General features: G+C 38.7%; 1 protein-coding gene across 1 annotated transcript; it reads left to right on the top strand.

The window, feature by feature from the left end:
- Positions 1 to 7,857: 7,857 nt before the first annotated feature.
- Positions 7,858 to 14,691, top strand: LOC114238696 (beta-defensin 109-like). Its single transcript, XM_028168207.1, has 2 exons — positions 7,858 to 7,948; positions 14,486 to 14,691. Exons 1-2 carry the CDS (start codon positions 7,858 to 7,860, stop codon positions 14,689 to 14,691), a joined length of 297 nt encoding a protein of 98 aa, XP_028024008.1.
- Positions 14,692 to 17,824: the final 3,133 nt, after the last annotated feature.

Here is a 17,824-nt window from a genome sequence, read left to right on the forward strand (position 1 = left end):
TGACTTCTTTGGAAAAACGTCTATTCTGGTCCTTTGCCCGATTTTTTAATATACATATTTATTGCAAAATGGTTACCACAATAAGGTTATCTAACACTTCCATCACCTCAGACAGTTAGAATTTTTTTGTGTATGGTGCAAACTTTTAAGATCTACTCTCTTATCAACTTTCAGTTACACAATAAATTATTGTTAACTATATACACCAGGCTGTATATTAGATCTCCAGAACTTATTCATCTTACAGCTGGAAGCTTGTACCTTTTGACCACCTTCACCCATTCACCCTAACCTCACTCCCTGCAACCATCAATCTACCTGCAGTTTCTACGAGTTTGGATTTTTTTTAGATTCCACATATAAATGAGATCATATGGTATTTGTCTTTCTCTGTCTGACTTAACTTCAGTTAGCACATGTTCTCAAACTTCATCCGTGTTGCTGCAAATGATAGGATTTCCTTCTTTTTTTCATGACTGAACAATATTCCATTCTGTGTGTATGTATATGCCCAATGCACGTTTCCCAACACCATTTATTAAAAAGACTGTCATTTCCCCATTGAGGAGTCTTGACTCCCTTGTCAAATATTAGCTGACCATATATATGCGGGTTTATTTCTAGGCTCTTGATTCTGTTCCATCGGTCTACGTGTTTGTTTTATGCCAATAACATGCTGTTTTGATTAATATAGCTTTGTAATACAGTTTGAAATTAGGAAGTTGTGATGCTCCAGCTTTGTTCTTCTAGCTGATGGCTTTGGCTATTCAGGTTCTGCTGTGGTTCTATATGAACTTTAGAATTTGTTTTTTCTTTTTCTGTGAAAAATGCCATTGGAATTTTGACGGGAATTGCACTAAATTTGTAGATTGCTTTCAGTAGCATGGATATTTTAACAATATTAATTATTCTGGGACATCTTTTCATTTATTTGTGTCTTCTTCAATTTCTTTCATTATTGTCTTATATTTTCAGTGTATAGGTGTTTCAATTCTTTGGTTAAATTTACTCCTAAATCTTTTATTGTTTTTGATGTTATCACAAATAAAACTGCTTTCTTAATTTTTCAGATAGTTCATTTTTAACATATAGAAATGCAACTAAGTTTTGTATGTTGATTTTGTATCCTGAAACTTTACTTAATTCATTTATTAGTTCTAACAGTTATGCATGGAGTCTTTTAGGGTTTTCTATATATAAGGTTATTTCATCTGCAAAGACTATTTTAAAAATAAAACTACCATATGATACAATAATTCTGCTTCTGGGGTTTATTTTAAGGAAACAGAAACACTAACTCAAAAATATATTTGCACCCCCATGTTCATTGCAGCATTATTCACAATAATCAAGACATGGAAAAAACCTTTGTCCATTGAGAGATGAATGAATAAGGAAAATGTGATACACATTACATATATGATGAAATATTATTAAGCCATAAAAGAGAATGAAATCCTGCCATTTGTGACAACATGGATGGACCTTGATGGCATTATGCTACGTGCAATAAGTTAAATACTGTATGATCTCATTTATATGTGAAATCCAAAAGAAAAAACAAACCAAAAAAATAACAAACTCATAGATACAGAGAACAGACTGGTTGTCACTAGAGTCAGGGGGTTGGGGGTGGGTAAAAAGGGTGAAACGGTCAAAAGGTACAAACTTCCAGTTATAAAATAAATAAGTCCTAGGGATGTGATGTACAGCATGGGTGACTATAGCTAATAATACTGTACTGCATGCTTGATAAGAGAGTAGATAAGTTGATAAGAGAGTAGATCTTAAAGTTCTCATCACAAGGAAAAAGTTTGTAGCCATGCATTGTGATGGATGTTAATTAGACTTATTGTGGTGATCACTTCCCAATATATACATTTATTGAATCATTATGTTGTATACCTGAAATATAATGTTGTATGTCAATTACATCTCAATAAAAAATCATTTCTTTTTCAGTAATCAATAAAATAAGAGGACAAAAACTCAGTAAGCATATAAAAGACCTGGACAATACTAACAACAAACAATCTAATTAATATTGTTTAAAAACTTCCCACAACAACAGCAGAATAAACATTCTTTCTAAGTGTACACTTACCAATATAAACCATATTCTGGGCCACAAAACAAGTCTTGATAAACATAAAATTATCCAGATCATATAAAATACGCTCTGTGACCTTAATAGAATTAAACCAGAAATCAACACTCAGTACTTAGAAAATTCCCATATATTTGGAAATTAACACGCTTCTGGATAAAAATGAATAAGCATTTGAATTGAGTAAAAATAAAAATACAACATAACAAAGTGTGTGGAATAAAGCTCCAGTAGCATTTTGAAATAAATGTATAGTATCCAAATGCTTATATCATCAAAGAAGAGCAAATTAAATCTAAAACAAGAAAAGGAGGAGATTAATGTAAATAATAAAAGAAATTAAACAGAAAATCAATAGAGAACAAAAAAGAAATCAAAAATTGGTTCTTTGAAAAGATGAATAAAATTTATAAATGTCTTACCACTCTGACCTGAGAGAGATAGACAAAAAGAACACAGATTACCAATGCCAGCCATGAAAGAAAGGACATCAGATCCTACAGATATAAGATGAATAACCAGGCATTATTAGGCATAACCGTATGTCCATAAATCCAACAAGATCAATGAAAATAGGCAAATTCTTTTAAAGAAACAAACTACCAAAACTCACTTAAGAAGAAATAAATAAGAAAGAAGAAAAGACAAACTATAGGGACAGAAAGATAAGACATTGTCAGGAGCTAGGAACAGGAGACGTTGACCACAAAAGGATGTGAGGGGAATTTTGTAGGTAATAGAACTGTTCTGTGTATTGACTGTGGTGTTGGTTATACAACTATATGCACTTTTTAAATCTCATAGAATTGAACTAATTTTTAATGAATAAAATTCAGATGTCTGCTATGTAAGACATCTCAATAAATGTGACTTAAAAGACAATACAAATATCAATTCTGTTCCTGTCTTCTGCTTTTATTGCTCCCTTTATCTGACTTCTAATAGCTTGTGTCTTCTTTTCATTAAGCTTGAATGTCATGATAGAATTCACTTACAAGAACCTGTTATATTTCTCCACCCAGAACATGGCCTTCCAGAGAAACCACAGCTTCCACCCCCATACCTTTCCGGTACCTTTGAGGCCTGGCACCACTACAGGGACAGGTAAAAATCTGGAGGAGGTCCAGTCATGCAGAAAAGCCTACATCACCCTCTCTTATAGTTCAAAGTATAAAACAGTGGGCACTGATACTGGGCAATGGAAAAAATTCCCCTCTGGCTCTGCTCCTGATGCATTCATATAACCCAAACTGTTTCCTGGGTTCATTCAATGTCAGCTACCACCTGATGACCCTACAGCCAAACCTTAGCCCTAAGGATTGGTCCAAATGGCTAGAAGAAAAACAAACCCTGCATGAGGATTTAGATGCTATAAGCCAGAGTTCTCAACTGGAGATGCTTTTGCCCCCGGCACATAATTGGCAATGTCTAGAGATACTTTCGGTTGTGACAACCAGAAAGATGCTAATGGCACCTAGTGGATAGAGACCAAGGATGTTACTAAACATCCTACAATGACAGAAATGACCTTCAAGACAAAGAATTACCTGACCCAAAATGTCAGTAGTGCTGAGATTGAAAAAACTCTGCTACAGGCTTTGACACAATGGTAAGAGCCAAAACCCAGAAGAGGATAAATATCTTGTCTCAAGAGCATGTTGTAGCCTTCCTAGGAAAGCCCTAAATAGGTGTGAGGCACCCACCCACTCCCATAACTATCCTTCAGAATGGTGTGCGTTTAATTCCTGGACATGCAGCATGTGAAAGTAATTCTCAGACACTCCAGCAAAACTGGTGATATTTTTCATTCTTACATATTGTTTCTCTCCATATTGTTTTGCTTCTCCATCTTTTTCAGTGCCTAACCACCTTCTGGCCCAATTAGCATCAGATCCCATTGCCTGAACGAATCTGACTTAATTCATCCCCAGTTCCATACTTCTCTTTGTATTTTGCCCTAGAACATTGTTTTCCTAGACGACTTAAAATCTGTCAAGGAGGGACTTCCCTGGTGGGGAAGTGGATAAGACTCCCGCAGTGGATAAGACTCTGCACTCCCAATGCAGGGGCCAGGGTTCGATCCCTGGTCAGGGAACTAGATCCCACATGCATGCCGCAACTAAGAGTTTGCATGCCACAACTAAGGAGCTGACGTGTCACAACTAAGGAGCCTGGCTGCCACAACTAAGGAGCCCGCCTGCCGCAACTAACAACGAGCGCAACCAAATAAATAAATAAATATTTTAAAAGTAGGAATCTAAACTATGTATACTTTAAAAAAAATCTGTCAAGGAAATTACAAATGCGTTTACAACATAATCACTTGAAACATCTGCACATCAAAGAAAATCTGACTGCTCAACCTTTATAACATTGCACCCACTGTGGTGTCACTTCCCCCAATGTCTCTTTGTTCCAATTTCCTTGATACTATGCTCTCCAGTGATGCTGGGACCAGGACTGTGCAAATCACATTTCCCAGACTCCTTTGCCGATTGGCTTCAATGACAGGCACTACAGGGGGATGTAGAGCTTGGAGAAGGGGGAGGGACTTCCTTCCTCATTTTTGTTCCTGTCACTGTTGCTACAGCAATGACATGTTGCATCCAGGAGAAACGGTCGGCCCCAGGGTCCACCTTCTCATGGCACTCCAGGACCAATTTCATCATGTCCTCAAACAGATGCCAGCAACAGCTAGTTGATGCCCCTTCTTCATAGATCTGAGGGCTGACCCTGAAAGGTCTCCCCTTAGAGCTGCAGAGGCACCAGGCACAGCTGCACAGCATGCCCCTCCTCCGAGGCCTGAGGGTCACAGGACTCCTTCCCAGGCTCCTGGTTGCTTCCATTTTGTTGTCCCATTGAGTGGTGTTATCTACTTCCTGCAGTTATTTCTGGGTTCCCTCAGCATTCTCTTTGAACAAATCCTGATATAAATCCCCTTTGTCCAAAATACTAGTATATTCCAATTGACTGGATCCTGACTGATAGAACTGCGACTACTATTGTTTCTCCTGTCGTTGCTATGGTTACTACTACTATTATCATCCTAGATAACACATCTAGGTAACACGTCTAGTTACCTAACCATAAATGGACAAAGAGTAATGCAGATGACATTTCCTCACTCACAATTGATAGATCAAGTATTAAAAATACACTAAGACTATAGCACACCTAAAACAGCAATTTTTAAGGTAAAATCTATAAACACTTTCAATTCTAAACATTACAAATGTGAAATATAACTCAGCCTTTATTTTCCATGTAACATAAAGAAGAACTGACTACATATGAGTCCCCTCAGGATCCTCAACAATTTTAATGAAAAGAGCACAGATAAGTATGTTTGATAATAATGCATGTAACTGGAATTTAATAACAAATGAAAATTAAAATAAGAGCATAAAGTAATTCAAAAACATTTTAATAACTAGAAAGGAAATAATGAAAATACTCCTTATACTGGTTTACTCATCAGATAAGCTAACATTACTCCTATATAACATGTGGAATTATTATGTAAGACAATGTAAAATGTAAAAATATTTTTCCCAAATAAAAATAGATAATTCTTTTCTTATACCTTAAAGTTAAAATGGTAGCAAATGATAGGGAAAAGTTCTGTATTAATTAATATTATGGCTAATTATAGACATGAATTTTAGAGCCATTTCTATCAAGTCTTTAGATTTTGACAGCATATTGATATACTTTATTTCAAGTTACATTGTTCTTAAAACTGTAATAGTACTTGCCCTCCAGTTTTTTTTTTCCAACATCTTTATTGGAGTATAATTGCTTTACAGTGTTGTGTTAGTTTCTGCTGTATAACAAAGTGAATCAGCTATATGTACACATATATCCCCATACCTCCTCCCTCTTGTGCCTCCCTCCCAGCCTCCCTAACCCACCCCTCTAGGTGGTCACAAAGCACCGAGCTGATCTCCCTGTGCTATGCAGCTGCTTCCCACTAGCTATCTGTTTTACATTTGGTAATGTAAATATAAGTCCATGCCACTCTCTCACTTCGTCCCAGCTTACCCTTCCCCCTCCCTGTGTCCTCCCCTCTTTCTTTATGAAAATGGTATTTGGTTTCCTTTTAATTATCTGATTCTGGTTTAATTGTTTGCTTGCATCACTGTCTCCCTGCTAGGCTCTAAGTTCTTTTACTGTAAACATTATGTCTTTTTACAGTTTTTTTTTTTTTGAGAATAATGGCTGACAAAGCAGGTGCTTTGGGTTGGCGGGGGAGAGAGGAATTAACCAAGAGTGAGCAAAGTTGTGAGTGACTCAGAAAATGTAAGAGGTTCACTTATGTTCACACCCAAAGAAGTGGTGGACAGTCTTCTCTTTCTGGCACTCACATATCAGAATCAGATGGCCATACACCATTATCTGAAGCTTTGGATGAAGAAATGAAATGAAACAAACGAGCAAAACCTCTAAATGGCTATTTGTTTGCTTTCTTCTATTGTGATTATATAGCTCCTGATGACATGAGGTAGGATCTGTAACTGAACCTTATCATTGTTTCTGCTGAATTCGTCGTTATGTTTATTACCAATAGCAAAAGATAGCTAGATAGATAGATATGTAGGTAGACAGATATAGACGATAGATATAGGTAGACATAAATAGATGATAGATTTAGATAGGTGATAAATATATAGATTATAGATGATTGATAGATACAATAGATAATAAATAATAGATAAATGATATATAGATAGATATAGATAGGTAGATACAGACAGATAGATACAGATATATAGGAGCTGAAATGTCTCTTACAGAGATATTTATCACTGGAGTATTCATTGTTTTTCCTTCTTCCAACAATGAGCATAAAGTTGAAAAAGAACCATCAAGTGTTTGTTTATCACAGGGAATACTCTTGAACTAATGATTGCTTCATATTTCTTTATTCTTTCTCTTTCCCTCATTCTCCCATTCTGTTCTCTCATTCATTCTCTCTCCGGCCCATCCCCTCCCCCGGTCTCCCACCCCCATCTCTCTCTCTTACACACACACACAGACTCAGACACATAATTGTATGCAAGGTAGATAGGGTCACTTTCACGGTTACTTTAAATGTTGTTATACATTTACCTCTTTAACATATGGCTGGAAAAGACCTGAAATACTAACACCCTCATGATCCTCCCACCTGAACTTGCGCCCTATTAAAGCATGTTTGCTAGAGGACAGATGCATACTTGTATTATTCGCTATCTGTTGCTATATAGCGTATTACCAAGAGTCAGTAGCTTAAAACAGTAAACAGTTACTACCGTAATTTATGTGGTGAGACAGATAAGGGTCTCTGGCTCAAGAGCTCTTACGAGGTTGCTGTAAAATTGGGGGCCTGGCTGGAGGTTCATCTGAAGGCTGGGGTGGGGAGGAACCTGCTTCCAAGCTCACTCACTCACTCACGCAGTTGTTCACAGGCTTCACGTCTTCACTGGCTAATTGCTAACGTCGTCAGTCCCCTGCCACGTGGGTCTTCCCATAACAGAACCCAGCAGACCACGCGGATATCCTAAATCTGTGGGAAACGCATAACGCTAACTTCTGCTTTCTCATCCACTGAGCTACCACCACATTGCGTACTTTTGTCCCTGGAGATTTCCTGTGGGAGACGGGGTTATTCTCTGTTTGTTAGGCTCCACTAACCATGAACAAACCACAGGTCCAGGGAGCATCATAAAAGGCCATGGACCTGCCATGCTCAGTGACCCCAGGCTCCGACCATGTTGATGCCGCTTCCCTTCAGCTGCCGTTCATCCAGGAGACTCCATGTGCTTCTCTCCATGCTCCTCTTTTTGACTCTCTTATCCCCAGGTAAGGTGGTGGCTGATTACCTGGGTCTGCAGTTTAGAAGGCTATTGGGCAGGTCAGACAAGACCCTGGAATCAGTCTTACAGATTCGTAAACCTAGTATCAACAGCTTCCCTGGGATTACAATGGGGGAGGAGAGGAAAGAGACCATTCCTTTGCCATTGGCCAAATTGCCTGATGAGGTCACATTCCACTTTATCCTTACTTTGTATCTTGGGATGCCTAGGTGAGACACAGCAATTTATTTGTAGGCAGGTAGATCTGAAAGGATTGGATTTCATCAGCATCTATCATTTTATCTATTCAGTAGGTCGGAAAAAGAGATGGACAGGGTCTTACCAACAGGGGTTAGTGCTAAGGGGGTGTCCTGGGGAACTGTGTCCTGTAGGTGTTTGTCTCCTGAAGGAAAGGAGAAATCAGCATAACGAGTACAACTCTCGCTATGGGAGACGTATATCCATAATTGTGGGAGTTGGGTGAACATTTTTTAAATCCAAACTAGACACTTTTGGAAAGTGAAAGAAGCAGTCTTATAACTGTATCAGAACTAAGGCATAAACCAGAACTGTCTCACCTAAACTGGCTCCTGGGCCACTCTATGTAAATGGCACAGACCCAGAATAGGGTTTCAGAAAGAGAATTACGGTTCCCAGGGAGGGGTTACTGAGAAGATCAAGTGCTGGTCCACATTCTAGGAAGGGATTCTCATGTTAAATAGCACTCACACGGCATAGGTACTCCAACATAAATCTAGTCTCGCAAAAGGAGGCAATAAGGAGGAAAACACATTTTGGAATACCGACGCATGAGTTATGTAGGAAGAAAATGATTGGGCTGGGAAATGGAGACAGCAACACAAAATGTGATACTCTGTGATCATGAACCCTTAGGGCTAAGACTGTCAATTAAAAGCTATCAGGCTCATACTCGTCATTTTTAGATAAGATGACTGAGGTCCATAGAAGTACTTCACGTTCTATAATTTAAGTATTCATACCTGCATCTGAAAACAATATGTCAGGGTTGAGGAGGCTGATAGTCAATTCTGTAGAAAGAGTTTAAATAGTTTGTAGGTCATGTAAGACTAGCTGGTATCAGTGGGAGCAAACATATTAAGAAGACACATATTGGACACAATGATCTCTGCACTTCTTTTTTCATTAAAGAGGAATTTGTCTAGAGTATACTAACTGTCAGGCTCTGTTCTAAATTTCCTATCGGGTAGTATGATATCAATGAAGACGATGACTAAAACAGAGAAAAATTTCCTGCTTGAATGGTGCTTCCAATGTTAACCTTTCATGTTGTTCACATGCTGCTATTCTTTATCCTCTACTCAATTTACTTGCATTCTAAGGACAGACTGACTCAAGTGGCGTGGATTCATTTCCTCTTGACGGAACGGGTCATTAACAAGTCAGACTTATGTGGGCGTCTCCATGCCCCCTGACCAGGGAGGAGCTCTGAGACTCAAGCAGTCCAGAGGCTACCTTCTTGCTCCTTCTCCTCTGCTGGTTCCAGCCCATGGCCCACCTATTCCTTTTCTTTGCTTCTATGTCTTCATCTTTTACTTTGATCCCTCCTTCTGAGTCCTCTGTGGAAGAGATTCCCAATTTGCAGTTTTACCTCTAACTTTTCAACCCCAAATGGTCATTTGAAAATATCTGTTTATTCAGTTTTCAATAAAGTTATCTGTCAGTCATCTTATATCTGAATATACTATCTTCCAGTCAATTTTCTGAGTTTTAGGTATAAAACACAAGTAAGCCACATAACTACTCACAAGGATCTTAAAGTTTTATGGGAAGAGACAAACATAGGAAAAATGATTATACCAAAATAAGTGAAAAGTTAAAGCATGACTCTCTGGAAACACGGGGTTACAGAGAAAGAGAACTAATTCATTTTGTGAAATTAGTCAAAGTATAAATGAAAAACCCACAACATAACACCAACTTTACAAAAGAAATCATGATTGTATATATTTATAAATGAAAAGTGATTTGTGAAGTGAATCTGAGGACTAGAGAGGAGAGTGGAGGGGACTTCAGACAAACGAAATAACATGAGGAAAGATGCCGAGATGTGATGACCGTGGTATATTGATGGTGGTGGATTATAAGTTCAGCCCAGTGATGTTAGCTGAAGTGATCATGCCTGCAGTCTGGTGAGGAGAATCAGAGGCAGCCCATGAGTGCCCTGATGGCACATGCTAAGGTAGGAGGGGCTGTATGCACTGGCTCGTTCTCATAATGGAATGGACAAAGTCGTCTGAGTTGAGACACGTCTCTCTGGGCAACGAAGAAGACGGACAGGAAGGGGCAGCCTGGAAGGGAATGATCGCGGGAACTGAGCTGAGACAGAACAACTGGACGGTAAACTCTGGGTTAAGAAAAGGTGACACGTGAAAGGAATATAGAAGAGCTGTAACTGACTACATTTAATGAATGAATGGATGCACTGGGTTCCTGAATAAAGTAAAAGGGCATATTCACCAAGAAAGGAAACACAGCAATGAGAATGCTTGGTTTTGTGTTTCTTTGTTCTTGAGATTCGGACAGGAACAAAATGAGGTCCACTTTCAACATCGTAATGTTGTGACTCAAATCAGGTCATAAGGTTGTTTGGGTTTTTTTTTTACAAGTTTTTTCCAGCTTTATTGACAAATAAACTTTGTATGTATTTAGGGTGTACAACATGATGATTTGATATACATACATATTTGCAACAAGGTGGATGAACGTGGAGACATTATGCTAAGTGAAATGAGAAAGATAAATGTTGCATGATTTCACTTACATGTGGACTCTAAAACAGTTAAACTCAATAGAAATACTGAGTAGAATGATGGTGACCAAGAGCTGAGGAGTGAAGGAAATGGGGAGATAAACATATATGTGTGTGTGTGTGTGTGTGTGTGTGTGTGTGTGTGTGTGTGTGTATACATATATATATATGGAAATACATGTCCATGGAAACTTTACTGCATTTACCATTTTCACTGCCTACAATCACCAGTCCCTTATGTGTGATAGTATGCTGGAGTGACCCCAAATCATTATTTTGAAGGTCAAGTTTATTGGCGAGAAAATGAATCCTTATCTGGAAGAAAATGTGGTTCACACTAGCAGGCAATGACTTCCATCTCCGATCCAGTGACAGTGTCTGGTCAAATGTATATATGCTGAATAAGTATTTGTAGCAAGAAAGAGTGCAAATGACGATTTTTTTTTCCATTTGTGTTATTTCACGTGAGGATAAGAACTGTGACTCATTTTGTCATTTTCCAGTCCTTTAAAGAGAAGAGTCTGTAAAACTTCAGAAGAAGTTGAAGATAGTCTGGAAACGGAAGCTAGCATGTTCTAAGAATAAATATAAGACCTTTGAGAGGTGCCCGAAAGACATACACCGTCACCTTTGTGATGTCACGCCCCCTCCATTTTAGTAGGACCTTAGGACTTTGGATTTTAGTTAACTAGCTTTCTTTGAGAACCCAGATCTCTGAGGGGCTCTTAAAAACTGTGATCTACAAATTACCCAGCTTGCTCTCTTTGTCAGGGCAAGAACATAATTATTTGCTCACATGGGCGATTCCAATAGTCCCTGAGGATCCAAATATGTTATTTATTCCATTAACTTGTACTCACGGTGTCTGGCCTTCCTGATCTTCTTTCATAATGAATTCATTGCTTATACTCAGCCTGCCATTTTATTACAGTCTCATTTGAGAATGTGTCTCTGCTACCAATCAAAGCTACTGCTCTGAAACCTCTTCCCTTCTTTGTCTCAGTTCCTGGGTTCCAGCCTTAACCTACTGGCAATGTGGCAAACCCGAGTCAGTCCCCCATTAGGACTGGTGACAATAGCACTGACCTTCCGGAAAGCCCTACACCCGCCAAGCTGACCAATACAGAGGGCCTACTGCTCAAGCTTCAGTTCACAGACTTTTTTCCTTGAAGAAGGGAGTATTTTAGGAAATTGCCCTACCATTTTCAAGAACAGAAATATTTCAAAGATATTCTCTAGGGTCTATTTTTTCTATAACAGCAGTCATTTGAGAGCATTGAACCCGTAATCTTGGCCAAAGTTTAAATCTTTCTTTCTACCTGATCATGTTTGGTTTGCATCTTTCAGTTATTTCTCAGTTTCTGATGCATTGATGGTACCCTGTGATTTCTGGCACCCCTACAGATTCTCTCAAAATGCTACTTACATCATTCCAATGGCATCTGGGGAGTTACAGAAGGAGAGGAAAAACAGTAGGCTCAAGCCATCACTGACTTTTCTTCTTATGACTTATGGCATGGTTCAAAAATTTCAGAACTATATTCATGTAGTACTGACTGTGGACATTCTTCTTTTCTTTCTGATCTTCATGAGATCGAGGCTGATATTTTACTATGAAACACTACATGGATTTTTGTGTTCAGACAAACTTTAACTTGGTTAAGGCAATACTGTCCTCTTCTTATTTAAAAAATAATGTTTATCAGGTGTCAATGTTGATTTTCTTTTCCATTATCCCCTGGAAATACATATTGAAGTTACTTGACTAAGTGGGTATATTGTCTATGTCATTCTGTCACAGTAAACAGGAACATCAACACCAAGTTTTAATCTAAAAATATTGACTTATTATTCTTAGCTAGGAATGGCCTCGATAGGCAAATATAAATAAAATTAATGTGATGACACCAAAAATATCTTATTTAATAGACCCCATACATTATTAAATGGACCTTGAATTATTTCTTGAGTGGTAAAACCTTGACACTATGCAAATTCTCAACACACAGATGAGTCCAAAATGAAGCTATTAACTGTCCGTTTCCTAACTCTTGTTTTAGGCGGAATTTCTACTGGAAGCCAGTTTATTTTGAGGACTGTGGCATCAGCTCTACCACTAGAGCGTTATTTATTAAATTAACTTTTCTATCATACAAGTCATCTGGAGGATAAAATGGTCTGGACACAATGACCAATTTTCGGCTTTCTAATACCCTTTACTTTTTAGATACAATTGAAAGGATTATTTAGAATGTCCACAAACTTACTTTTCCTCTAATTGATACACTCCATGATGAAAATTTCTCTGTCCTTTGAGTTAGGTAGATCACATCTACATTTGGAAAGAAAAAATAACTTCTGCTTCTTTCTGAGCTGATTGAAACATGAAGAGATTGAGAGGTTTTCTATTTGTTTAGAATAAACCTGCACTACAACTGAGTACCCACAGGCTCTTTTTCACTGAAATCCTCCCCTACCCCTTATCTAAATGGATAGGAGGAAAGAGGAGGTGAAATGTTAAACTTTTCTTTTTTTTTTAAAGATTTATTATTTATTTATTTTTGGCTGCGTCGGGTCTTAGTTGTGGCAGGCGGGATCTTCGTTGAGGCAGGAGGGATCTTTTGTTGAGGCGCGTGGGCTTCTCTCTAGTTGTGGCGTGCAGGTTTTCTCTTCTCTAGTTGTGGCATGCAGGATCCAGGGTGCGTGGGCTCTGTAGTTGTGGCACACAGGCTTAGTTGCCCCACGGCATGTGGGATCTTAGTTCTCCGACCAGGGATCGAGCCCGCGTCCCCTGCATTGGAAGGCGTATTCTTTACCACTGGACCACCAGGGAAGTCCCAAAATGCTAAACATTTTAAAAAAGAATGAGCATATAGAAGCTGACGGAAGGCAACTACAATGATAGCTATATGAATCTGCAAGCTTCCTATGACCTACAAGCCAAAAATGATCTTGATCCTGTTTAATCAAGGTCACCTCATTTCTTATCAAACTTATTTTTTTCCCAATATGCTCCATCCACACAGGTCTTTCTGTTCTTCAAATAAGCTAAGCAAGAGACCTCGTTCCTGCTATTCTACATGCCTATCATACCCTCACGTGGATATCTGCTTGTCTATTTCATTTTCGGCATTCACATATCAGTTCAAATGCTATATCCTCAGAAAGCCTTTCTCGGTCCATTTTATCAACTCCATCCTCCAGACTATATCTGGCCCATTATTATATTATTGTGTTCTAACCACTTATCACTTTCTGAAATTATCTTATCATTCTATTTGTGTATGGTCAGATTTTCCTCACTGAATATAAGTGCTGTGAGAATATTTCTGCCATTTCCACTGTTCTATTGCTAGTACAAAGAAAAATGCCTGGTGAATAGAGGACATTTGGCAAATATTGGTTGAAGATCCATATAAAGGAGTAAAATAATAAAGACACTGGTGTATTTAGAACATATATTTTGTCCATCCCCTCATTGTTTCACTTTGACATTTACCAAAGTTATTTTTGAAGCCTAAATTAACAAAATGCCAAAAACATATAAGAAAAGGAGGGAGGGGTTTGTTAATATTTTGGCTGTTGGGTAAAAAGGAGTCAGTGAATGTGATGAAGCAATTGAATGGACCCTTTGTCCAGCTTCTTTTCTCCATGTAGAAATGCTCTTCCTAGAACTCTTCTACTCTCACACTTAAGTTTACAGGTTTACATTCCATTCATGGACTAATGATCTCACTGACTCTTCTTCTACAGTAAGAAGTGGTTTGGCTTCTGCTGAAAACCACTGTTTCAATCTCTCTGGCCTTTGCAGAAGAGACACCTGCAAGATAACAGAGGATATAATTGGTGCCTGCCGAAGACGGTGGAAATGCTGTCGCCAGTGGTGGATTCTTCTGCCAATTCCAACGCCCATTATCTATTCAGATTATCAACCACCCATTAAGCATAAATTGAAATGAAACTTGGAAAAGCATCAAAAGGAAACGTCTTTGTATCAAAAATTTAAAATATACATATTAAACACTGCCAGCTTTATTATCAACTTCTATCATCCCTTGTCAAGAGAAATAAATAAATACATATTGATTTCAAATCTACCCAGATACTACTTCTTTATGACTCATTTTCAGATCCAAACAATCTCTTTAGAAGTAAGAAAGCCCATTTATTTGACAAATTTTTAAAAAATTTGTCACAGAAAGATCAAAAGATTAAACAACAAGTTGCAAAGATGAAAATATAGTTATATGCAACATAATTAAATAGATGCACAGAGAGTACAAAGGAAATGCAAAGGTCAAATATAGAAGAAATCTATAAAATATCATGGAGGGGAGGAGATGTAAACAGAGAAAGGGAAGAAAATTGGAATCAGGCAAGAGGAAATAATCTGGGATGATATGTAAGGATTGTAACTGCATGGCAGATAACTGGAAAGAGATGAAAACAGAAAGGAGAGAACGAAAGGTTGAAGACCAACAGAAGTACCCTAACAAAATAAAACCTCAATTAACAACAACAAAAAAGATTCTGATATTCTACTGCTATGAGGAAACATTGTGATCATTTAGAGATTCTCAATATTTTACTCCTCAACACAAATAATTCCCTTTTATAGAACCTAAACATTTTACTGTAAAAAACATAGTAACCTCTTCCAAGGGTATGCTGTCAATACCCCTTTTAAATAGATTCTTGATGCTTCACAACTTCTGCTACAACTTAATCTTCCTCCCTAGTGTCATAAGGTCTCAATTTCCTTTCCTGAATGTCTTTGGGACATGAGTAAACTATATACCTCAAAGTAGTTCTTAGAAGGAGTCTTAGTTTTCAGTCATATATAAAACTTCGATGATTAAGGAAATGTGCTTTGGTAGTGAAGACTCCCTTTCTGTCTTCCTATAATGCAGTATTTATGAAGTCTTTATGGTTTTTTTTTAACTCTCAGAGTATGGATATTTCCCATAATAATTTGGTATAGTCTTTACTTGATTTAGGGCAAAACTGACCTTAAAACAGCAGAGGTATACTGTAGGTAAGGAACTAAGTGTGTAAGTGGTGAGACAGCTTGATGGTTTGCTTTCATTTCTCCCTCCCTACCTCATCTCCACCATCTAGCAAGAATATGGATAAGCACTACACCTGAGTTGAATTTAGTTTACAAAGACTATGTCCTTTTTGGATACAGGTGAGAAACTGGGACTCTCTACCAAGTCAATCTAGCCCTATATTACTGATCTATACCTGGACTCCACAAAATTGGGTGCCTCAGCTTAGACTAACTGCCTGTGAGTGCTCTTGAGTCTAAAAGCTCAGAAGAGATCCTTAATCTGGCTTAATTCATTTAAAACACTATGGCACCTATTATCTATAATTTGGAATTTGCTGGCAAGTCCGCTTGTTTTCCTGATTTATCATGGAAACATGATGTCTTAAATAACTAAGGAAAAGATACCTGAAAGACTGTTATCCTAATGAGATGCAATCATAGTTCTGGGGTGCAGATGGAGGATTATAAGAGAAAAGCAAAACTCTTACAGATATGTAGGAAAGATTTTTAAACCTTGAAAGAACAGCAGGCTTCGGCTACGTTACAAGCGCTATCAAAACAGGATGAGCAGACTCTCTGGTCCCTAGAAGAAGTAACCTCATGGTGGGTTCCAAAAACCTCCGGAAACACTGATGTATTTGTCATAGTTTTTCTCTTTTTTCTCTTGCCAAATATAGAATAATCTCCTGACTTGTGTCTGTCTCCCTACAAATACCTTTTAGTTAGTCATGTACAGTAATAAAGTCTTGTTTCTGGCATTTTTAAATCCTTTTTAATAAAAATATCCTTCTTATACTTAATTTACATCAGTCCTTAACATCCTGTCTAAATCCTTTTGACGGCTGTACACGCCACACTTGCTTTAATAATTCAACATGTTGGCTAACTTCCGTGGGAGAGATTGTGTGTGTGTGTGTGTGTGTGTGTGTTTCATGCTTCCAATTCTTTTGTTCAGACTTTAAATACTAAAATAGGAATATCTGAATAGAGAGGATCATCATAAATATTCCAAGAAGCAAACCTGCAGAACAGCAGGTCCTAGACCCCCTCTTCTCACACAAAGGCTAATTTAACAACTATACACGGATGAAAAGACCTTTATGAGAGTATGGAGTCCAGTCAAGGGATCCAGGTGCAGGTCCCATCCTCCAGACACACCTGGGCAGGGCTGGGGCCTCCGAGGCTCCAAGCAGCCCCGCCCCCACAGCTTCCTGCATTGAGGTGGTACACAGGCCGCTCTCCTGAGCTATAATTGCATGCCTGGAGTTTAGGGGAACCATGCGCATATGGCTCCCCTAGGCTTTGCCCTAAAGGGGGGCTGTCAGTGGTGACCGCGCCTCAGCAGCAGTTCTCTGCCTGGGACCCACAGCTCTCTAGGGCATCTTCTGAAATCTAGGCAGACGCAGCCATGCACCCACAGCTTTGCTGTGCACAGCACACACCACATCAAGGACTTCTGGAGCTGTACCTGGGGCTCCGAGGACCACAGCTTCAGGGAGAGAGTCCGTAATGTGAGGTGGCACCAGGCAGCAGGAGGCCCCTCTTTTGAAATCATTCTAACCCCCAGACCTTTGCACTCTGGGATGCAAACCGATTGGAGGGGCAGCCTATGGTCTCTGAAAGTAATTTTTCCATTAGACAGTAGGTCCTGCCTTCTGACATCAATATCCTATTTTTGGTTATTGAGATGGTTATATAAGTTGTTCCTGACTTCAGTCTCCCTCACAAGAAGACAAACTAGCAAATATCCACAGATTAGACACCACTGTGAAACTCCTAGAACAGGGGGTGAGTCTGAAGAAATTCTCTAGACCACGAACACTGAGAAGGATGGTATTAGAAGGGCAAATGAATTGCTACACTCTAACCTCATCACCCCTCCCCAAGGCTGGCACAGCACCAGACCAAGAGAGCCCCTGTGGACCTATGATTCTCCAGTGGGAAAAAGAGAGTCTGATGTGGACATCTAGCTTCCCAAGCATTGTGGCCACTTCCCAGGAGGCTCTCAACAGAATGGCAGAATTCTCAACAGAAACTTTTCA

The sequence above is a fragment of the Balaenoptera acutorostrata genome, chromosome 21 (genome assembly GCF_949987535.1).
Source record: "Balaenoptera acutorostrata chromosome 21, mBalAcu1.1, whole genome shotgun sequence".
Lineage (NCBI taxonomy): Eukaryota > Metazoa > Chordata > Mammalia > Artiodactyla > Balaenopteridae > Balaenoptera > Balaenoptera acutorostrata.